Source organism: Anser brachyrhynchus (assembly GCF_964034855.1).
Source record: "Anser brachyrhynchus genome assembly, chromosome: Z".
Classification (NCBI taxonomy): Eukaryota; Metazoa; Chordata; class Aves; order Anseriformes; family Anatidae; genus Anser; species Anser brachyrhynchus.
Window position 1 is genome coordinate 16,869,802 of NC_137697.1, and position 24,439 is coordinate 16,894,240.

The 24,439-nt window shown below is 35.7% G+C and overlaps 1 protein-coding gene across 7 annotated transcripts in view; it reads left to right on the forward strand.

Moving 5' to 3' along the window:
* Positions 1-24,439, forward strand: part of KIF2A (kinesin family member 2A) — a 65,165-nt gene that overhangs the window by 34,726 nt on the left and 6,000 nt on the right. For 4 of the 7 annotated variants that reach the window (XM_080574123.1, XM_080574122.1, XM_080574121.1 and 1 more), the window contains exons 7-18: positions 2,317-2,412; positions 3,057-3,111; positions 7,019-7,181; positions 10,495-10,585; positions 10,725-10,788; positions 11,197-11,288; positions 11,541-11,683; positions 12,427-12,631; positions 15,278-15,388; positions 19,948-20,015; positions 21,834-21,947; positions 22,785-22,935. In XM_080574123.1, the coding sequence (XP_080430249.1) occupies positions 2,317-2,412; positions 3,057-3,111; positions 7,019-7,181; positions 10,495-10,585; positions 10,725-10,788; positions 11,197-11,288; positions 11,541-11,683; positions 12,427-12,631; positions 15,278-15,388; positions 19,948-20,015; positions 21,834-21,947; positions 22,785-22,935 (1,353 nt within the window). The remainder of the gene's footprint in view (positions 1-2,316; positions 2,413-3,056; positions 3,112-7,018; positions 7,182-10,494; positions 10,586-10,724; positions 10,789-11,196; positions 11,289-11,540; positions 11,684-12,426; positions 12,632-15,277; positions 15,389-19,947; positions 20,016-21,833; positions 21,948-22,784; positions 22,936-24,439) is intronic. The other 3 variants (XM_080574126.1, XM_080574125.1, XM_080574120.1) reach the window with 2 other exon arrangements.

Here is a 24,439-nt window from a genome sequence, read left to right on the forward strand (position 1 = left end):
GCTTTTTTTCATTCTTCAGTAATTTTTATGAACTGTGATAATCTTGAAATTAAAATGTTTTCATCCTGCATAAAAGTCTGATAAACCATTTTGTTGCATAGCTGCATTGGTCTCATAGCTATTTATAGTTTTCCCCCTCTTTTTCTTCCTACACAAATAAATGCTTACAATTACTTAACTTTCCATATGTTATTTCAAAATCAAGTGCTGATGATAGCTGTTTCTTAGGGAAAATATGTTGATAAAAATAATCAAGGCTTTGGCTTTTAGATAAGGCTTTTATTCTACAGAAGATATTTCAACATTATAATAAATTGTTCCTTATGATCTTTGATGCTTTGTAGGAGATGTATTTAAGGCTCAAATTCAAACAGTGTTTTTTTCTTCTTCCTTAAACCTGTCTAGGAATTTATAAGAGATGTATTTAAGGGGCAAATTTGAACAGTGATTATTTTTCTTTTTCGTCTTTAAACCTGTCAAGGAATTTATAGGTTAGCTTTGTATTGTGCAGGCAGGTTGGCAGTGAGCTGTTAGAAATTTTTGTGCAAGTTGCTAATCCTGTGAGAAAAATCTCTAAATATTAAATGACTTTCTGTCACAGTAGTGTAAAAGCTTTAGCAAAACCAGTAGTGTAATCTTGTTGGCAGGCTTGTGCTTATGGGTTAATCCCTCTGAAGAGATGCTACCAATCTGCTACTGACATGAGAAGTACCACCACTTAGTAAATAATTCAGACAGTTTAAATTTACTTCATGGTTTAATGATGTTTCTAAGATGACCTAAAATGACCTATGTTGAATTCACATTCTCTAATTTTCATCCACTTAAACAAATGAAAAATATCACTATGTCTTTATGTGTGAGGAACAATTAATTTTTGGTTTATATCATAAAATTATTTGACATGGTGCTACACCTAAAATATTCATTTTATCTCACTTCTGTGAATACTGCCTTTGAACCTAAGTCTTAAACTTCTGTATGAGAAAGTTGTGGTTGCCTTGATGACCTCTCTGTATCTGTGCTTTCTGGTGCTTTGCGTGTTCTGTTGTGAAATGCAGCACTGTTTGCTAGTGGGCAAGAAACCACTGTCTTCTAGTGGGCAAGACCTTTAAATAGAATTTGAATAACACTAGGCAAATACTTTTTCCATAATAAGCAATACTTCTTCCTGAATTTTAGAAGGAAACGTTTCAGCAGTAATACATTTTGTGTGGACTTACTGTAAGCAGTTTTAAGTTCATAGTAGTCAGAGTGGAGAACATAAAAGTATAGTCAACTTCTGATTACCACATCACAGATTTATCTAAGATGGGGATCAACTCTGTCACAGATACACAGACATCTGATGGTTCAGTTTCAGCTTGTTAACCTCAGTGCATTGCTTTCTGGAAGTGCCTGTGCTGCCTCCACAATCTGCTGTGGTCCAGAAGGTGTTTTACCTTACTTGTGGGGAGCCATGCAAAGCTCAGTAAGGTCTGAGGACCAGAATTGGCTGTGTATGGCATAAATAGGATGTCGCCAAACTGTAAAAATTGGTGTTTTAGGAAAAGATATTTGAGTAATTGTGCAGCCTGCCCAGCTCTACACCTCTGACTTAGCAAGGCTTAGGTGGGCTCCGTGCATGAGCTCTTGTGTGTCCTTTTGCTACTGTACTTGTGGTTCCAGGTTTAGGGGTAGGAGGGCTTGTGAGCCTGGATGTAGCATATCATGTGTCTTTGGGATAGCTTCTGCTTCTGGGGCCTCTTGGTGTGTTGGAAGACGGTTGGACTTGATGACTGTAGAGGTCTTCTCCAACCATAATTCTATGATTTTAAGAGTTTTCAGTGCATTCAAGTCGCTGTAGAAGTTAACTCAGGACCACTGGTAGGATAACACTCCTTTAGCCATCTCACTTAGAGCAGCTGGGGTACCTGCATGGTCCTCTGCAGCCTATTTTATGCCTATATAGTTGTCTATCCATTTGTTTTTTGGCCAGTGTTATCTCAGATTAAGAGGCGTTGACTGCATATACTGCCTGTTGTTGTGAAGTTGTTTGGTAGTGTTTCTTTAATGTGTTGATTCTGACAAAAGTGGGAGTCATTTTTCTTCCTTGAGTAGACTTGTAGTGAGTCCTCGATTAAAAAGTGTTTTTGACAACCAAAAATATTAAATAAAGGTCATATAATGACCATATAATTTCCTTTCTGATCAGTAAATGACCTACATCAGAACATCAGTTAATATGTATTTTTCTTTATGAGTGAATTCAGAACTTATGTAAATTAGCCCATTTCAGGAAAATAATGTAAAAAATTCTTTTGCTTGCTTCTCTAGGATGTTGATGCTACAAACCCAAATTATGAAATTATGTGTATGATAAGAGATTTCAGGGGAAGTTTGGATTATAGACCGTTGACAACTGCAGATCCTGTAAGTACCCTAGGCAATGTGGACATTTTTTTATCCTTCTGTATTTTTTCTATGGGTTTTTAATTTTTTTTTCCAATGTATGACTATACTTCTGTCTGTAAACATGAAAAATAAGTTGCTTAGTATGTATTAATGTTCTTCATAGCACGGATTTATTTTTTTCTGTGTTTTCCTTGGGTGCTAAATGATGTGCACACAAAACACTTGGGTTTCTTTGAAAAACCTTGTGGAGTGTAAAGATTAATATTTGATTTTTCAAGGTGATGAGGGCCTTTGATTTTCAGGGAAGTCAGGGGAATCCTTAAATGACTTTATCAGATGTTTGTGGAAATCTGAGACCCTAACAATTTCCATGAATAACGTATCCACCCTGTTACAGCTGGATTTGCTTGCTGTAAGTTGTATCTAGTACTCTACAGAAACCAGTCACTATCTGCACAGTTTTTTTATCCTTAATGTATGGCTCTCCCTTTCAGTTTCTTGGTTATTGTGCAGATGCAATGGGCTTTTGCTCATTCAGATGACTCACTGTATTGGAAATTTCTCTTCGTTTATATGATTGGTTAATTACTTCAAAAGCAGAGGTAACGTACCCTATAACTGGAACTGAAGTATAGTTTACTGATAGATTCTTTCCTTTGTAGATTGATGAGCACAGGATATGTGTTTGTGTACGAAAACGACCACTCAATAAAAAAGGTACGACCATTTAATATTTTGCAGAATTCTTTCTCTGAAAAGCTGCTTCTGATAGTTATATTATTCATACTGAAGAGATATAGAAATACTGATCAAAGGTGAAACTCCACTAGTACTAGCCAATATGTGTGAGTGACCCAGACAATTCATAGATTTATCATAACCTGGATAAAGTCAGGGAGAAAAGTAGTTTAAACTGTCACAGTTTTGTGGATTGGGAGTAGAGACACAGAGACTGCAATTTTGTTCCAAGGTCATCTAGGGTGTATTTAGTTGGTTTGGATGTCAATTCTGCTATAATTTCCTGAGTAATCTTACAGTTGTGTAAGAATCACCATTCTTTTAAACTGTCCTTTAAGTAATCTCTTGATCAGTGAGCTACCCAATGAAAGCTTTTCTACACATTTTTTATACATGTATTTTTTTATGTATTTTCAAGTGGACCTAAATAAGATGTTTAGAACAATTCAGGTGGTACCTACATGTTGGTGTCCTATGACACTTTAGGCACCCAGAAGTATCTAAGGCATCCTCATAGGGCTTGTGGGTTACAGACAAATTGGAGACTCATCTGTAATTGCATCTGAGGATTGGGCAAGATATCCTGGGGCATATGAAGTGGCACTAACCACCTGTTTTTAGGTACTGGAATCATTCCCTAGTGACATCTTTGTATATATGAGTAGTATATATACACACTTCCTGCCTGCTCCTTAGGCTGGAGACAATATTCCCCAAGTTGTTTAGGTTTTCAGCTCCAGTAAATGCCGGTCTTCTCATGATGTTCTCCACTGTCAGTGGGAAAGTGAGAACTGCAAGTGTTTCTGGATTGGAACCCATCTGAATTCAGCACCATTTTAAGCTGATTTCTGTCTTGAAGGATGTTTCTTTCTTTCCCTTATTGTATATATGTGGTTTAGCTAAAGGACTCAAAGAGCATCACACTGACTATGAAACAACAAGAGATTTATTTAGTATTTTTGTACTGTCAGAGCTACACATTAAGGATTATCTGGATTATCATATCCCTCATTTCCAGAGGGATATGCGAGAACTGTACAGGAAAGAGAAAACATATTGATGTCAGTATATAGTTAGTGTTATTTTTCCTTCCACAAAATACATTAGAGCTGCTGCTTCTACATTTTTTTCACTTTTAAGTTAAAATATATATATATAATAATCTAAAAGGAATGCATAACCTCAACAGCTGGTTAATTTAAATTATTTTTCACAATCTGTATAATAAGGATATTCAATGCACAAATCTGTTAGCAGTTCAATTTCTGCTTTAGCCTTGAAGGTTATCTGTAATAAAATTTGACTTAGAAATCTAATACATTTTGGGAGAAACGTTGCCTTCTACCTGCACAGAAGGTGGACAAAGTGAAATTATAGTAAATGACATCAAGTTGTCATAAGGCTAAGCTGGGATTCAAAAGTAGTACTTCAAACTGTGCAAGTTGCAGACCTTAGGTATTAGTGGTTAGAAGCTGTTGAGAAATTATTTCTGAAGAGTTTGTTGGAATCACAAAATCAGAGAATGTCCGAGGCTGGAAGGAGCCTTTGAAGATCATCTAGTCCAATCCCCCTGCCAAGCAGGATCACCTAGAGCACTTTGTGCAGGATGGCATCCGGGCGGGTTTTGAATATCTCCAGAGAAGAAGACCACAACCTCTGTGGGCAACCTGTTCCAATGCTTTGTCACCCTCACAGTAAAGAAGTGCCCCCTCATATTCAGCCAGAACCTCCTGTGCTTCAGCTTGTACCTTTGTACCCGTTGCCTCTTGTCCTGTTACTGGGCACAACTGAAAAGAGACCTGCTCCATCCTCTCGACACTCCAGATATTAATAGAGATTGATGAGGTCTCCCCTCAGTCTTCTCTCTTCCCCGCTAAACAGGCCCAGCTCTCTCAGCCTGTCCTCATATGACAGGTGCTCCAGTCCTGTCATAATCTTCGTAGCTCTCCTTTATACTCCCTCCATTAACTCCATGTCTCTCTTGTACTGGGGAGCCCAGAACTGGACACAGCACTCCAGGTGTTGCCTTGAAGATGAGTGCCTAAGTAAAAGTGAAGCTGACACTAAAGCTATTTTGTATTTTTTTAAATAAGCTTCTCTCTTAGACTGGGGAGGAACCACGGAGATAATCCAGTAGTCCTATGATAAACTCTTCTGAAAATGTGTATTTTATTTTTGAGAATTCATAAGAAGCAGTATTTCTCATGCCACATTTTTAAAATTGAAGAGTATGAAAGAATTGAAAGACTAAAATTGAAAAGCACAAACGAATATTATTCTGTAAAAGCCAAAGAGAAAAAATAAAAAATAGTTTGTTTCTTTTATTATTGCAATAACAATACATCAAAAATATTACCTTTCCCTTTTCATGTTCTGTGTTTTGAAATTCTGTAAGGTGCTCAAATTATGCAATAGAAATCAATTGTACGAATTTATGTCAGTCTCTCACAAACACAGATGTATCACCATAGTCTTTGGATATTCCCAGCACTGATAATTTTGTGGACTGACTGTAGGAAGTAGGTCTTCAGGTTGATAATTTAAATTTTTATTTCAGTGAGGTATATTTACAGTTGAGAAACGGGTATGGTGGGTTTTATAAACACTATTGCACATTTTCATCAGCAAGGAATACAGGTTGTCCTAATAATTACCCGGGGGCAGGTAAATGTCTTATTCCAAACAATTTTTTAAGAAATAACAGATTTGACTGCTTTAACTGAAAAAGATTTTTGTGTAAATAATTAGCCTTCATATATCCCTTTTAACCAGTGTTCTTTATTTCTTCTCTGTGATTACTGCAGAATAATTACATTTTACTTTATTGCAGTGAAGTTGAAATTTTGATTATATTGTGAATTGAATGCATACTTGTGTTGGTGTGTTGGAAGTGGTAAGCATTGTACAGTTTGATAAGTTTGTTAACTGATGAAAAGATTTCTATCTGATTGTGTAAAGCCACATCTAATTCTTGAACTGCATGCCTTACAAAATTTTACATAGCAATGCAAGCAGGACACATTATTGATCTTGACTGTACACACAAAAGATCTTTATTTTTGTGCATATCATGGATCGCTGGGTTCTCTGTATTTTGCTGACTCATATCTCCTACAACAACTAGCTGTACATTGTAAAACACTGTGGTAATTATAACCTGGGAACTCACTATTGAAATCACAACTAGATAGCTGTTCATTCCCAATGACAGGAAGCATCATTAGCATTTTCAGCTTTCTGCTTACAAGATAATTTTTCGAAAGTGTTTAACTGTAGAGAAATTCTACATTAAAGACCTACGCTTTAGGTTCCAGAAGGAATATACAAATGGAAATCTCTAAGTAGAATGAAAGCAATATTTTCATTTTTGGAAGCTGTGAACATATTACTATAACATTAAGAGTTACAGAAAATAAAAGCAAAATTTTACAATCAAGAAGATTCTCCTAAGCATGTTGGACAGTACAAGTAGTAGACTGCAGTGTTCAGTTTCTCCAGAAGAGAACTTACTTATAAAAACTCACAGGGTATGGTAGTAATCTGTAAAAAGAGTTTATAAGACCTGGGAAAAGAACTTAAATCCATGAAAAGTGTTATTATTATAGACTATACAACAAGCTATAATTAATGATCTTTCTTTATCTAATCAACTTTGTAACACTTGTCTTAAATTTCTAGCAATTGCTAGGATAGGATGAATAGACTTCCGAAATGAAATTTCTAACTTAGAAGATTACTATCTAGGTATCAGAAGCCCTAGTCTACTGCACTGTTGTTACTTGGAGGAGCTGTGTTATCTGAGATGTTACAGGAATGTAAACAATGAAAAACAATGTAAAAAATGATGTGTTGCTAGTTAAATATATATGTTTCACTTATTTTATAGAAACTTTAATGAAAGACCTTGATGTAATAACAATTCCTAGTAAAGATGTTGTGATGGTACATGAGCCAAAACAAAAGGTGGATTTAACAAGGTACCTAGAAAACCAAACTTTTCGTTTTGATTATGCCTTTGATGACACGGCTCCTAATGAAATGGTTTACAGGTATGTGTAAATGCTTTTTTTTTTCTTCTGTGAGTATTTTTTTATTTAATCTCTCATTTATCTCCCATGTCAGTAACTGGGTCATGGACCTGACCCCTGTTCTCTGTTATCAGATATGTATATTGCTACCTCCATTCTTTTGTCTGTATACTCGTATTTTAACTCTGCTTATCCTGAATTTTTCATCTGCAATGTCATCTCCATTTCCACCTCTGTTGACCTCAGTTCTGTTCTCAGTCTTTCTCCAAGCCCAGACTTGCCAGACAGTGTGTATTACCTGCCTTCTCAGCCAGTGAATATTTGTACAACTTCATTGCTACTCCATCCACCTCAGTGTTATTTTCTCATTAATTAGTATGTGCACGGCACCTGGAGCTTGAGTCATTGCTTTGGTCTTCAGGAAACTTGGAATAAAAGGGCAGCACCAGCCCCAAATACAGTGCTGTTTGAATATAAGATAATTAACTTCTGGAAACAAATCAGAAGAGGGTGGAGAAAAGTACAAAAAAAGAGCATTGCTATGTTTTTCATATTGCTGAGATTCCTGAGCTGTTGGAAGAAGTCTAACTGACGTAATGCAGACCTACATGGAAGCTAATTTATTTTGTTCAAAATGCTATAGCTTTCTGATTAAAAAAAAAAAAAAGGCAGCAAAGACGCACACACACACAGCTCCAAGGTATTTGGATCTCTTTTTTCCTTTATTCTTCCATTTTACTTCCACGACTGTCACAGAATAATGCACACAACACTTCAAAAACTTGTTTAGAAGTAGCTGTTTGCATTCTACCTGTCACTGAATGGATTAGATACACTAGCAGGCAAAATTATGACATTAGGATAGGTCATAATTTTGGTATACAGTCTAAATGTTGTGAAGCATTTTGTGAGGAATATTGATATTAGAATGGAATTTGATGATTTAACTTCTCCTTATGCTTGGAGAGTGCCTTCTATAACCCTAAGGAGTATATATTAATTTGATATACTAATGATAGTTTTTAATCCAACAGTTACAAAGTCAAAGTTGGCATCATATCCTGGTTGACTGTGGATGCTAACATGCTGTCATTGGATAAGTGAAAATACGTAATGAAAGATTTATTAAAAAGCCTTGAAAATGAAAATTTGAGTCCTGCGCTTGATAAAATTAGGAGAAGAAGGATAGCAAAATGCAAATCTCCTTAGTCTGTTAGTTTAAAAGACTTTCATTAGTGTAAACTGAAGCAAAGCTATGCCCTTGGAGATTTCTCTCTAATGTTTGTCCATTGGTGACTTCTTTTCTTTCTTCACATGGAAGAGCTGTGGCAGAGCCTTGTGAAGTTTGCCACTTGCAATGGTTTTCCTCCTGCTTAACAACCAGTTCTTTAATCTCCATCTTTCCTGTTAGTCCTCATTTATCGTTGTGAGCATAGTGTTTAATTGTGAAAGGTGTTTTTGGCATACAGTGTTACCATATTTTAAAGTTTAGTTTCTTCTGGATGGCTTTTATTAGTTACATAATAAATTAATGGTAATATGAGAAAATATTGAAATATGTTTGTACTCAGCCTGAAACAATAAATCTCTGGCCTTTGTAGTAGTGCACGGTTTTTTCTTCTTCTTCAGATGGCACAATATTGATTATTACTTGAAGGACAGTTTGCTTCAAGGTCTTCTGCTATAACTGAATTAAGAGCAAGACAGGTGTCATAGTAGGCTTCCACACTGGGGAACAAAAAAATAGTATGACTAGTTACTCCAGTTTTCTTCAGTATGATAAAATTAATGTATTTCTATACTGGAAAAAAATTTTCAGTTTGTCAGGAAAAAATCTAATACTCCATTTTAGTAGTTTAATTTTGCCTAATTTGTATTTTAAGTATTTTGTGTCCTTGAGCCACAAAACTGAGTTGCAAGTTGTTTTTTTTTTTTTTTTATGTTAAAAACCTTTTAACACTAGTTTGCATGGATATGCATTTTGAATATTTAAAGGAGAAACAAAGTTTATATATCTAAAAGGTCAAGATTGCAAAAGAAGGTTCTAGTAGAAGGAAAGTTGGACTGCCTTTGGCTTGGTAACATTTGGAATTGTATAACGCTTTATGAAAACGTTTCTAGTTATGATTGTATTCTGTCTTTTTTTAAAATAGATAATATTAATACCACTTTTTATAAATCAAAATGCATAATTTCAAACTCAACAGAGATAATGGAGTATGCTTCTTAGGAAAATAGGCTTCTTGAAATTTATATTCCAAATTTAAAAGAACAAGCAGAGAGATGAAAATATCCTCTTGAGGACAAATGAAGTATATGCTTGGAGGAAATAAAAAAGAAAGACTAAGGCTGATCAAAAGTCATCTGGTGCACTCATTTTTATTTATTTTTTTTAATGATGATTCTGTTACATTTTGTATAACCCTTGGCTGCTGAATGGGTTTATCTTGCCTGTATACTTTTTGTAAGTAATTTTGTGTTTGTTCCAAAGTGGAATAAAAGGAAACATCTGGAAGAAGTTTAGAAAGAGAGCATTTAGAAGTATATTGCAGAGACTCTTACTCTAATTATTTAATAGAGATAACCCTCCATTAGGTTACACTTTGCTTTTCAAGATGTTTCATGAAGTAACAGTGATAAACAGCTAGCATTAGGAATAGTAACAGGGTATGTTTTTTAAAAGCAGAAGTTAATCCTTTAAAATAGAAAAATAATACTTTGGGAAAGTATTTTTGACACATCAAGTAATACCTCAGGTATCACTAGATTTTTCTATTCTGATGAGCTTGGTTATACATCTTCTTGAGCCTTTTCTCAGCATATGTATGTTCTCAAGATACTAAGAATCTCAATGCTGTTTTGTCCGTCTGTCTTATAAAATTAGTGTTAGAAGCTGATATAGAAAGAAAAGAAAGAATTAAAAAAACGACGTAGAGGAATTTTTGTATTGGCAAAACTTAAGCATTTATCTATTATGTTCTCCTGCTCCCATATTTTCTAATGCTGTCTTTTTTTTTTTTTAGGAAGCTGTAGACTTCATGTAGTAAGCTGTGCTGTGTTGCATTATTAAAACAAAGGATTTTTTTTTTCCTCAGGGTTTAAAGGAGGATTATATTGTTGTAGAATAAATGGGAGACACCTTTTAGCTTTTGTTTAATGTTTTAGGATATTTTAATGCCTTAGAGCTGTATTAGCTCTAATTTGGAGATGTTCTTTGGCATCTCAGAGTACAGACCCAGTTCTGTCATTTCTGGCCTTAAAATGTATGTTGTCCCTGTGGTAGTGGCAACTTCAAGTGTTTCATTTTCTTACATACTATTTTTTTGCATTCAAGGTTTACAGCTCGACCATTAGTGGAGACCATATTTGAAAGGGGAATGGCTACTTGTTTTGCATATGGGCAAACAGGCAGTGGAAAAACCCATGTAAGTGTTTCTTCTACATGTCAGCAATACACCGTTTTGTATGTACAATGCACTTGGTTAAATTCTAATAAGCAACAAATATGTAAGTTACAGTTTTGTGACTTTTAGTGTTTTTTGTTGTTGTTGTTTTTTAATGTAGACTATGGGTGGTGACTTTTCAGGAAAGAACCAAGATTGTTCAAAGGGGATATATGCACTTGCAGGTGAGACTTTATTGATTTGTTGGCTTTTTGCAAATTAGTTGAGGTCAATAGATTTTCTGCTTCTTATTGTGCAAATATAAGGTTCTACATATTTTGTGTTACAGTAGGGATTTAGTAATATACAAAGTAGTTCCGAGGTGTGTAGTCTTCACCCTGTAAAGGACATATAGATTATTTCCAAAATGTAATAATACTAATGATTAATTGAGTTTACTATTTGGGGTCTTCAGCATCTTCCAATATAATCTGGCAGTTTAAATACAGTGTTTTAGACTTGGTGACTGACCCTATTTGTTATACTTGCAAATTATGAGAGTTGCTGTATAATAGACCATTATATATTAACGAGTCTTTACTAAATGAAAATACATAACTAGATTTCATTTTAATTTGGAAATATATTCACAGCTCGAGATGTCTTTTTAATGCTAAAGAAGCCAAACTATAAGAAGTTAGAACTTCAAGTATATGCAACATTTTTTGAAATCTACAGTGGTAAGGTGAGTACCTGATCTCTTGTTTGTGAAAAAGCACTTCCTCAAAGAGATTGTGAGCTTGTTATGTAAAAGGTTTTTTTTTCTCTCCTCTTTGTTCTGAAAGCTTTATTTCAAATAATTCTTCACAATTCCCTTCCAATCATATTTTTATTTTTTTTTTTGCATGGGATACTTTGCATATTTTGATATGGGATTTGAAACAAGTGTCTTCTAAAATTCCTCTTTAACTGTTTTGTTTCCCCCCCCCTCCCAAAGGTTTTTGACTTGTTGAACAGGAAGACAAAATTAAGAGTATTAGAAGATGGTAAACAGCAAGTCCAGGTGGTGGGATTACAGGAACGGGAAGTCAAATGTGTTGAAGATGTTCTTAAGCTTATTGAAATAGGCAACAGCTGCAGGTATCTCCCATAGCTTCCACCAGTTTTTCATTGTAAATTAAAGAATCAGAACATCTCTTAATTTCTCTGTGTCTGCATAGTGATTGCTTTTTAATATACAATGGGGTTTCTAATGATGTTGGCTGCAAGTAATCAATCTGCCAGCCTTTTGAATAAGATAGTTTAGACTTTCTCTGTCTCCTAGAGAGAAATAAGAACTGACTTTTCTATAGGATATGAACTGTGTGCATTTATGTAACCAGATTACTGACTTAAATTCACATTGTTTTTAATCTGGAGTACTGCCAAATTCTTCAGTTCTAAAAGGCCTTGATATATAGTGACAGAAGTTAAGCATAAAACTTTAATATTTTGTTAAAATCCAGCTTCATTGTTTTTAAAATTAGCTTTTTGCACAGACTGCTGCCTGATCATTTAAAAATGCCATTGGCGTTTTACATGTAAATTCTCTGATGATCTGAAATCTTTGAAGATCTCATTATTCTTGCTTTTAAGACTCAGGTAAAATACTGTAAATCTTCTATTTCTATATGAAGAGATGGAAACATAGGTATAACTGTACTATATACATCAACTTATTAGGGTTATATCTCCAGTCTCCATTAGTATGTTAGACATGCTGTCAGTATATGTAAGAAGATACAGGACTCTGCCTTGAAAAAACTACTCCTAGGGTAGTAGGTTTAACATGTGTGGTCCTTCACGTCTTCATATGTCCTCCCCATCTCTCCTTTTGTTTAAAGGACATCTGGTCAGACATCTGCAAATGCACACTCATCTCGAAGCCATGCAGTGTTTCAGATTATTCTCCGAAGGAAAGGGAAATTGCATGGTAAATTTTCTCTGATTGATTTGGCTGGAAATGAAAGAGGAGCAGATACTTCCAGTGCAGACAGACAGACAAGGCTGGAAGGTGCTGAAATTAACAAGAGCCTTTTAGCACTCAAGGTAACTGAAATGTTTCCATTGTGTTTGAGTAGGTGGAAGCTTTCTCATTTAATAGCAATGACTATTAAAATGAGTGTTTTTGAAGGCTTTGCTTGTCTACATTGTCTACTGATGTGACAGGTAAAATAATGTATTGATTTTTCCTCTGAATGCCTGAAGGAACACCTGGTAATTACCAAGCAGAAACATTGCAGAAACATTGTGCTATCAACTTTCATACAGTTTTGAAAACAAAACAAAACAACTTGATTTTAAGACTTTTCTGATATATACCTAAAATGAGAGCAGATGGGAGGAGCCAACTGTGACTGACTTTGATACTCAAGGTCTGAAATAGAATCATAGAATCATTAAGGTTGGAAAAGACCTTCAAGATCATCTGGTCCAACCATCACCTTACTACCAATGTTACCCACTAAACCATGTCCCTAAGCACCACGTCCAGCCTTTCCTTGAACACCCCCAGGGATGGTGACTCCACCACCTCCCTGGGCAACCCTTTCCAATGCCTGACTGCTCTTTCTGAGTAGGAGAAATGTCTCCTCATTTCCAACCTGAACCTCCCCTGGCACAACTTGAGGCCATTCCCTCTAGCCCTATCACTAGTTCTCTGCGAGAAGAGGCCGACCCCCAGCTCCCCACACCTTCCTTTCAGGGAGTTGTAGAGAGCAATAAGGTCTCCCCTGAGCCTCCTCTTCTCCAGATTAAACAACCCCAGTGCCCTCAGCTGCTCCATCTCAGGATATTATTTTTTTAAAAAGAGATTTTTAAAAAGGTAAATAATAAAGTTACCTTTATGGCGTATTTGTTTACTGAATTGATTGAATAAAACTGTTTTGTTTTCCTTGTATTTAAGTTACTTGCTGATTTTGTTCTGGCTAATGTCTTCAGCGAACATACAACATAGATCAGTTTCATCCAACACATCGTTTTTAATTACAGTGAAAAGTTCTTCTAGTGCTTTATTGGTAGCTGTGATCTAAATTAAACGGAGAAGGGAAAATAAAAATTAATGGAGGTCTTGCAGAAGTCTTAAAAGCAGTATGATAAGATATAACTGTTTCACAATATGTTAATTTTCTGTTTTTCGTGTGGCTCCAAAAACATTGCACATCTTTTTCTGTTTGCATTCAATACCCTTGAAGTTACTGTCAAGCTCAAATTAAACTAGTAGTTTATGAGAGTGGTCTTCAGTGCTAATCCAAGATTTGCTGCTCACATGTGTATGTCAGTCCTGTCCTGGCGCAATCAAATTTTGGTACAAAAAGTTTTTTCTGGACTGTTCCTACATGGAAGTAGTGTTGTTGTTTTGTTACCTGGTTTACTGTGCTGTGATGAAAAGAAAAAATGGTTAAAACTCTATTCAAATTTAAAAGCTGGCAGTGTTCTCCTATAATTCTTTTACTATTAAGAAGACAACAGAATTCAATTTTTTTCAAGAGTGAGCAAACTAAAAATTGTTACAGTAATTTAAAATATCTTAATTAAACTTGTTGGTTGCTGTACTAGTAACTCAACATGTACATTTGTTATTGTCTAATCTACTTTTCTCCTTTTGTAAATATAGTAGCAAGGTACAAAAAAATTCAGAAATTTCAAGGAATGCACTGCCTTGCTCATCTATAAGTATTGGTCATTGGTGAACCTTTTAAGCATTTGCATGTGAAATTTACATTCAACAAGCTTCAGTTTTTCTGTTTACCCGAGCTGTGTCCATTCTAATAAATTCAGCTGGTGAGTTTTTAAATAATCACATTAGATAAGTCCAAGTTGCCATTGTGTTTTTTTCTGTTCTGTGTCACGGCAGTTTTATTCTGAGCCCTTTTTCAGTTCTGTTTTACACTGTTTCGCGATTGCAGTGGTTTCTTGGATTATCATCCCCTGGTTTCTAGCCTTGCTTTTGGAAGACCTGTTTCTAGGAAATTTCAAAAGTTTATATTCAAACTTTCTTATGCAAGAAGTGATTTATTAACTAATGTTTGAACTCTGGGTGGGCAGAAGTGATGTTTAAGTTATAACAATGGCATTTTTGCACTTTTGTACTTTTTTGCTGCTATAAATTCTATAGTAATTTCATAATAATAACTTCTGCACAGTATTTTTTCGCTGGAACTCTCCAACCAGTTGCAATACTAGTACTCACTATTGCATACTCACTACATTTGTGACCTGTGTAAGCTTTCAGAAAGTTTGATCACTGATGTTTTCTGAGCTGTAAAGAATGTCCAGGATAGAGCCAGAATCAAAGCTATTCTTTTAACTGATAAGAGTTAACACCTGCCACCATCCCTATTCTTCTGCTGGTGGAGGCTGTAGATCATTCAGGCTTTTACAGCTGGTAGTCAGAAATAGTTGTTTGTCTGGATATTTAACATCAACACTGAATTTGTTGTTGTTGCTGGATACAATAGATGTAAACATTTCTGGTGAGGTTCAGGAAGCCTTTAAGGCTCCTAAGGTAGGAGGTAAACTTAATGAGAGGTAAAAAAAAATCTAACTTCTTGAATCCGAGCTTTAAAGGTAAATTTTAATGATGACTTAGAGGACAGCAAGATAACTAGGGCGTGCATTATCTGATTTTGAATTGCATTTTAGTATGTAATTTTCTTTAACTTTGAATAAATAGAAACCATTTTGTTCTTTCAGGAGTGCATTAGAGCCTTAGGCCGAAATAAACCTCATACACCATTCAGAGCAAGTAAACTTACTCAGGTGCTAAGAGATTCATTCATAGGAGAAAACTCGCGTACCTGTATGGTAAGTTTGTTTGGTTAATTGTATGTATTTACAACTGAAAAAAGAAAAGAAGCTAGGAACATAGGATATCATATTTAGAGCTAGTCATTTGCTACTGGCAATCTGTTAGGCTTAAGTTAATGAGTCTGAGAAAATAAGAAAATAGACCACTTCATTTGGTGGGAGTCTTTCAGCAGAGATGTGTCCTTGCTCCCTCCTCTACTTTTTATTGGCCTTTCTTACTGCTTGTTCTAATTTTCTAGCTAGGGACCTAGGTAGAAACGCTTCTAGCTTGAAAGGTGTTTCTTTTTTTTATTATTTTTTCAAATTATTGTTTTTAATGATGTCCTAATTATGAGGGCATTGTTTGTTGAATCAGAATTTTGTAAAAGTGGTGTAAACTGGAAATACTGGTGAGTTACAGTCTTTAAATGGTGAAGGAAAATGTAGAGTTGCAATCAAAGACATCAGATTATGCTCTAGGCTGTTGAAGAGGGGAGTATTGGGATATATAGGATGGATAGTTGTATGTTCTATAAGTGTGTATTTGCTCGAGTCAGAAAAACAATTTTTCTCTCAGGTGGTGGAAAGGACAAATAAAACCACGGATTTTCACGGGTTTTATTTGTGCATCCGTAACATTCTCCCCTTATGGAAATGCAAACTCTTTGCAGTGCACACTGTCTGTTAAGCTTCTTTGTACTGGTTACTTTTCACATATACCCTGGAATTATTTGAGAGGCCACAGAATTCTGCAGACCACAGCATGAAAGCCAGTGTTAGCACAGCCTAGTCTTTTCTTTAGCTGTTGGTATGGTTCTGTTTTGAAAATGGTGGTAAAAACATTTTTGATAAATCTTTTATTCTCCTTCAGTCTTCCAGTGAAAGGACGGGATTGTTCTCTTTGCATTGAGACACAACTTCATAAATCCTACTCAGGATCAAAAAGCTAAATGTTGCATTTCTAGCTAACTTATCCATATTATTGAGGAAGATTTGGGAAGTTAGGTTGTTGAGAACTACTGTCCGTACATAGAAGGATCAGCAGTTGTCAATGTTTCATGAGGTTCTCACCATCACCCTTAACACTCCATGAAGCGCTAACAAGATGTCTCTTGTTTTGCTGTAGCTTTTTTATTCATTGCTTTTATGATAGAGTTGTCATAACATTTTTTCCTGATTAAATGCATAAGAATTCTATCAAGAACAATCCATGATCTGTGGGTGTTTAATAACTGATACAGCTCATATTCCTTCATTCTGTATTCAGTATACTTCTGAATGAAGGAAAAGAATACCCTCTCAAAGTGAGTGGAAATACGACTGAATTATTTTTCTCGTTCATACAACTACAGTCACTTTACAGTTAAGAAAATTAAACTACAGTGCATCTTTACGATTTTTAGATTGAGCACTCATGTTTGCAGCACATGTTCCTGCAATAACTAGATGCATACAGAAGATAGCTTCCTGTCTAGAGATCTGAAAGGCTACTGGGCAGCATATATTGAATTGAGGGACATGTGGGAGATACCTTAGCCTACAATTAACTCAATTTCTCTGGAAAGAAGAGAGATTAGCACTGCAGTGGCCAAGTGGTGGGAAGAGTGGATAATGATCAGCAGCCTCATCCATCTTCCATCTTTATTTACAATGAATAATTTTAAATGATAGTTTATTCAGCCTTACACATTAATGGCTGTCTCTTTGGCAGGGTGTGTCTGGTATGTTAGCATCTTCATGTTTAGGCTTTATTTCATATGTTGGCAACGTTTTACTGATGAAATGTCCAGGGAAAGGAAACGGCAAGTCATGGTTTATAATAGCTGAAGTTGAACAGTCTTTTATTAAATTAAAAGAATACTTATTCTGCAGGTGTACTGACTGCTAGTTTGCAGCAGAGCCACATAATTAATTCTGGTGCTTGGAACTTCTAAAAGTGATTGCAAAATAAAATAAATCATTTCATTTCGAGTTTCTACAGTTGACTTTAGAGATCACCGCTATGTTCTCTAGAACACTGTCAACATTAGTTTAAGTAAATGAAAGTGTAGAAGATATTTTAAGTACAGTACTGTTTCAGCTGTTACAAGGTAATGGTAGCATTTCCTCCAAAACATTTTAGCCTTTTGCAGGAAAAATAAATTAGAGATTGCAACATACAAATATTATTCAGTTGGAGACTATCGTTTATTGAATGTGTAAGATCAAAACTGGACCCTTTCAAGATGCTGGTTTTGCTTATTAGTCAGGAGACATTCATTGTAAAGGGACTCCTCAAGAAGACAAAGATTTGATCTGATATTAGACTAAGACATTTTGCAAATAGGTTGGTGGTTTTCAATACGGAAAGCATATAAAATGATGCAGTAAAAATTGTGATTTTAACTTCCTCTTCCATCTTTTGAAATGTGCTGTTATAAAATACCTTTTGGGCTTTTTCCATTTTCTTTCTGTCATACTAATCTTTAAGTGGGATGTTTGAGTCAAATTTATTCGGTAATTTCTACTCTTAATTCTTGTTTTACTTTGCCTTTTATTATTTATGGAATTCCTGTTCCAATTTTACAAGTTATGTCTTCAGGGATGGAACGTCTCTGTATAAAAGGTTAAAATATGATTCAGAAACTTAGTTTTTTGAAAATAACTTCCACGTGGACAGTTATGACTAGTATTTGTTTCATTCTGTAGGAATCCAGAGACAGTGAGCAAAAGTAGTTTGGTTTGAATGTTGTTAATCATTGCAATTGCACTGAAGTTCTTGTCCTAAGATAATTTCAAAGACCATTTCATGTTGTTCTTGAAGAGTTATATCATAGGATAATGTATCATCATCTGAAATTTGCAGTGCAGGCACATAAAACAGGCCTTTTTAACCAGTTCTGCATCCTCAACGTGTTATATCCTTGACGTGCTGGAGTCATTGCTGAAGTGCGAGACTCCTCAGTTCTCGAGGCAGGGAGCAGGAACTTGGAGACTCCAGTCCCCTAAAAGGGACGCTGATGCCACCGTGATGATTTGTAACTGATGTAGATATGTTTGAGATAGGAGGATTGGTCATGGCTGGTCTTAAAGATATTCCTGTCCACAAGTAGTGCAACCTTTTCCCTTCTCCTCATTTGAAGTTATGAATGAGGAAGTGAGCGATGGAGAGGTCGGAGTCCTCTTCCTCCTGCGCTGGGCTTGTTGAAGCATAAGGACATGTGATTCAGTGGACATTTCTATTCTACAGACGGAGTATTGTGCCCTGAAAATGGCATCAGCATGGCTGACGGCACCTGCAGTGGCCCTTTCTTGTAGCAACTGTTCCTCTTGTGCATGAGGAGTTGGAGCAGTGTCCTGGTGTTGAGGCGGTTGCTGTATGTGGTGTACTCAGAGCATTAAGCTGACAGAAGTAGAACATGCACCTTTCACATAAAAGGATTCTGGAAGGATTTTAGAAACTTGTAGGTTTTTGTTCAGTAGTATTCACAATGCTTAATAAAGAGACATACAATCAAAGGATCTTTTCAAATATACATTTGTTATTTTCATTAGTAACTGATGCATACTGGTGTTAGAGATTTAAACTTAGTGTATGTAGCAGCAGGCTCTTTAAAGTTTCTCCCACTGCATATTTCTCCCCAGTGGGAGAAATTCCTCCCAAGATGACCTGTGCTCTTGTACAGTAATGTCAGCAGCTGGATGAAACAGAAGACTGGGATTATCTGATCTTCATCAGTTTCTGATGCTGTGCTGCCAGCAAAAGTGTTAGTGTGTTGGATCTTAGAGGTGTTTGTCCTGGGTAGTGTCTTTTTGGCTCTTCTGAAAGGAGCGAAGATGTAAAAATTGGACTACTGACAAAAGCTAGGACAATTAATGATGCCACTCTTGCCACTCTGGCCTGATCACTGTTGTATTTTTGCTGATTCCTGAAAAGAAGGTGATATCTTCAGTATATTTTGTTTAAATGGAAAAGGAAAGACAGAGATTCCAGATATGTGTGATAAGTTAGCTATCAAGTATTATTTACAGAAATTTTTACTTTTAAAAAAAACATTAAAAAATCTCTACTTAGGAAAATACATAGGCATATTAAAGATAAGCATTTGTTCAGGTACAATTTTGAGCTGTGGCCAAAACAGCTGTCTCCAATCAGTATTCAGTCTGCGTGAATGGAGAACAGCCTTTGAAGATGCACGCATTAAAAAAAATCTGATAATTGCATGCAGGATGCATTAAACTTACTTTCTTCTGAATTGCGTATTTCCCTATTTCCCGTTCTGGGGAGTCTTATTTTTTCAATTAGAGTTTTCAGTTCACATTTTATGTTACTAAGGCTGTCAGATGAGGGAAATAGATTGAAATTTCCATGAATTCTTAATGTGTCAGGTATGGTTAAAAAATCTAAGCTGAAGGTTTGACTTGACATCTTTATTCTTGACATATCATTGTATTAGGACACCTGTACACTGTAGATGGTGTTTGTAGAAGTTCTCAGATGAAACCAGGGATTTAAAACAAAACAAAAGTTAATTTGAGTTCATCTACCCTTTCATCTGTGCAAAGTGATTTATTAATGTGTGGCTTGTTTTCTGCAGATTGCTACAATTTCTCCAGGGATGGCATCATGTGAAAACACTCTAAATACATTGAGATACGCAAATAGGTATGGAAAATGTTATTCCTTACAGCTGTACTGGCTGTTGATCACTGAAGTTTGGAATACTGTTGTTCCATGATGTATAATTGTTTTATCTACTTGAATAATTTTAGGGTACTTGCATTCCTTAGTAAGACTAAAACCTTACTTAAGTAAGATTATTGATCCAGGCTCGCATTTAATTTAATTGGTCATTTTTTTCAACCATTACAGTAGAATCGTTAGAAACTGCATTTAAGCCATTACCCAAAGGTTGGTATAGTGTGCAGTGCAAGTAGTGTGGAAGATGCCACTATTCGTTTTGCCCCGGCCCTGGAGGCATCTGCTCTTGCATTAGGCATTGTTGGTATTCATGATGATTCCCTGGAGTGCAGACTGAGATACCTTTCTACATGTATTTTCGTCCCCTTGGAATTTCATGCAGTTGCCAGGCTATTTCATATATATATCAGCTAGCTTATTCTAAACAAGATTCCACAGTTGCTGTGGCCCTTATTCTATACTTCCTAACTATAGGCAAAATTTCTGAGATAGCTGGTAAAGAACTGGTTAATCAACGGTGACGATATAATCAGTGTAGAGAAATAAGCACCTCCAGAGGCTGAGTCAGCACCTCTGAGACTTGTTCTGCTCTCTGAAAATATTAGCCTCTCTTCGATGATTGTAAAAGGAGCCTTTCCCAGCTGGAGTTCTCTTTTGTTTCGTGTAGATGGGGTGATCTTGTGTGTGCTTCAGTTAGACCTGCTACAGTTTTTCAGCAAGACCCAGAGACTGCAAGGAACAAAGGAAGCAAGCTAGCATTTGGGCCATTAGCAATCCTGTTTTTTTTTTTTTTTTTTTTTTTTTCCCCTCCGGAACAGGCTACCACCTAGTGGCCTGGAATCAGGTTTTCTTGCGTGAATGAAAGAAAGACAAAAATGTTTCTCCGGGTTGTCTGGCACCCCTGGCAAGTCACTAATGAGCAAAAAGGGTGCTGGAAAAGCTCATCACCAACTCCTCTTGTAATCCAAATTTGTGCCTGGATCAAATCTGTCTGGGTTGGATTTGTCTGTGTGATTTCCTTCCTTTTGAAAATGATGCATCTAGTCTAGTTACTGCAGTCACAGAAACGAGGGAACTCCATGTTCATCAAGACTCATTGAATCTTCCTCTCCCATATAGCATGTGCATTGCTGAAGTGACTTCAGAAAAAATGCAAAAAAATTAAACACCAATTTCTAGTATATGACATAGTTGCATTGAAACTGTTTATTTGCCTTGGTATCAGATTTGTATGCTGCTACAGTGTAAATGCTGTTACAGGGTAAATGCCTTTCACCATAAAATTATCTTTAAGTTGCTTTCTAGAAATATATCATTTTCATAATACAATTAGTTTTTAGGTGCTTTTTTTTTTAGGTGTTTTTCTTTTACAATTAGTTTTTAGGTGCTGAACACCAGTGTGCGTGCAGTGTAAGACAGTGGGAAGGATAGAATTTAAAATATTTATACATTTATTTATTTTAAAAGGAGCAGCATAATTGAATATTGAGTGTAGAACAAATTTTATTAACTGCACTAACTGAAATCTAGAATTAATCTTCTGAAAACACTGCTATTGTAGTCTCCTGTAGATTAGCTGCACTGGTTTTGCTCAGTTTTGTTAGTGATCTGCAACTCTATTTACAGAAGGTTTAAGTAAATTCACACTCTTACGTTTTGATTTAAAAATAATTTGTTATATTGTTAGACTACCAAAAAAGAATGCTAAACAAAGAGTTGTCATTTTAACTGTGTTTACAAGAACATTTTCTCTTAATTTGCTGCTGTATTTTGCTGCTGCAGAGTAAAGGAATTTGGAATTAGTCCTTCGGACATTCCCTTCTCACAGGGTAGTGGCAGTCGCTCTGATCTCTCTCCTTCCTATGAGTATGACGACTTTTCTCCTTCAATCACCAGGTCTACTTCATTCTATACATGGAATCTTATTTTTAAGTTTTCTTTTTGGCTATGTAATTTTACAGACCAACCTTTCATTAGTTCCCTTGCCTTGAGTCACACATACTTTTTGTTTTTATTTTGTTCGGCAGGTGATGGTTCTGCATGATCTGCAATCATCTTCCCACTATTTTGTTCATCCTCCTTAAACATCCACACTTTGTATCCAGGCTTGCTATTCTCCATCATACATTAAAAAAAACAATGGTGATGTCACCTTTGCACATTTAGTGAACCAAATCTGACTACTCCGTTTAAAGGATAATTAAGATATTTTCATTTTTGAAAGTATTTTAATTAAAGGATATATTCATTCTCTGAAGTACTTGGTTGCATAATATTTTCTGTAGAATTTTGGTGAGTTTGCTTATAACAGCTAATTGGTTGCTGCTGATTATTATTTTTTTAAACACAATTGCTTGAACAGAAAAAGAAAGATGGTCAGGTTTTGGGTGTTGAATGAACTTTTCTATCATATATTATTTTTTGTTAAGAATTTGATGTTGAAGGTTTGAAGATTTTTGCCCTCTTAGCATTTTAATGAATAGTAAGGTCTCAGTTTAAAAAATACTTTTTGCTGGAAGATGGATTGTAGTTCACAAGTAGCTGAAACTCAATGGTCCATGTTTTTTTTTTTTTTCACTAACGTGTTCTTTGCACATTAAATTTGTGAAGGTGGCATCATCATCCTTATTAAGTGAATTAAATAGCATATAAACCCATAGAGCTTTATTTTTGGTGGTGGCTACTTTGCACAGGAAGTTACTAATTGGAAAATTAAATATTTTCTGATCATAGGGTGAAGGAGCTAACAGTTGATCCTAGTGCTGCAGGAGATATCCGTCCCATTATACACCATGCTCCCAACCAGATCGATGACTTGGACACGCAGTGGGGAGTGGGGAGCTCTCCTCAGAGAGATGATCTTAAACTGCTTTGTGAACAAAATGTGAGTAGTTTACAACAATACATGTAGAGAGGAGATGATAAATACAATGGTAGAAAAAGTCCAGAGTAATGTGTTTTTATAGCCCGTAAGCAATACAATAAATACAGCATGCATCTTTACTTTCTTACATTACAGTTCATTCCCATACAGAATTTAAAAATAAAAGGTTTCTTAAAGAGTGAGAGAAAATACTTCTCTTTATCTTCCTCACTTATTAGGACCTTCAGTGTCTAAGCAGTGTCTGTTCTAGGCTCTGATGTTTTTTTAGTGTACGTTTTTTCCAGTATGGCTTCATCTTAAATTAGGCAGTTTGACATATCCTGGGATACTTGTCCATTTTATTTAAAACGTGGTTTTGAGCATTATTTTTCATGCATTTCAAGTGAGTTTGCCTTTCTCTGCGTTTAGGAATCTGGGTACCCATATTCCTCTTCCCGAAATCCTGATTTTCATGGTGTGAAACCCCAGTGCCCTATCTGGGAGTGAGCCCCACCATATTCCCAAAACGTCTCCCTGGTCTGGACGGGTGAGGAGCTGGGGCAGAGAGGCATCTTCCAAAGAATATTTTTCCTTCACTGATGATTATCAGCTGTTGTGGATCCTTGAATGTTCAACAGGGATTAATGCTCAATTTGTGAAAATGCTGGTGAAAGACGAAACAAAAAATCTGTACTCTCATAACTTAATATTTCTCGAAATTCTGTTCCTTCTCAAACACGTCTTTGTAGTCTTATCTGCATTTTTCTCATTTTAGTAACTAGCTCTAGAATAGGCTATGTGATTCCTGAAGTTTCCCACTGGACAGACAGATAACCTTTCACATGCTTTTCATTGCTCATGTGGAATTCAATTAAGCTTTACAATGTATTTTTAGAAAGATGTCAAAGGCATGGTATAGGGAGCCATACTGTCTTGCTAAAAAATTAATTACAACCTACCTAGAGCTTTCCCCTTTGATTATTAATTATTTATGTCTAATGAAGTCCTGTTTACCCCAATTTCTAATTCCATGCTGTGCATTCTTCTAATGTATTATTTAGAAGAACTAACTACATATTTTTTAGATTTTTTCACCTTAGGTTTATTTTTTTTCCCCAAAGGATGGGAATTTTGATATCCTGAAATGTATTGAATGTGTTCTCTTTTTTGAAAATTGTTGCCTCTATTGTGATATGCTCAACAAAGGCCATGACAGAAAACCTAGTTTTCTGTAGGTGTTAAAACCTACTAGAAATTACCATTCTTCACTTGTAATTTTCTCCTTCCACTATTTTAATTCATTCTTCTGATGTGGGATGTTCTACACACCAGTATTCACGAGGATGGCTGGCTGGAAATGTCTAATGAGTATGAATTAAACTTAACTCTGTTAACATTTTGGTTTTTATTGCCTTCTCCCCCCATTTCTGGAGATTTTCATGTAGAAATATGAAATCCCGTTTTTGTCCAGGTCTGCCTTCCACATATTTCTTTTTCATGCTCAGCAATGGGATGGAACGTGTTC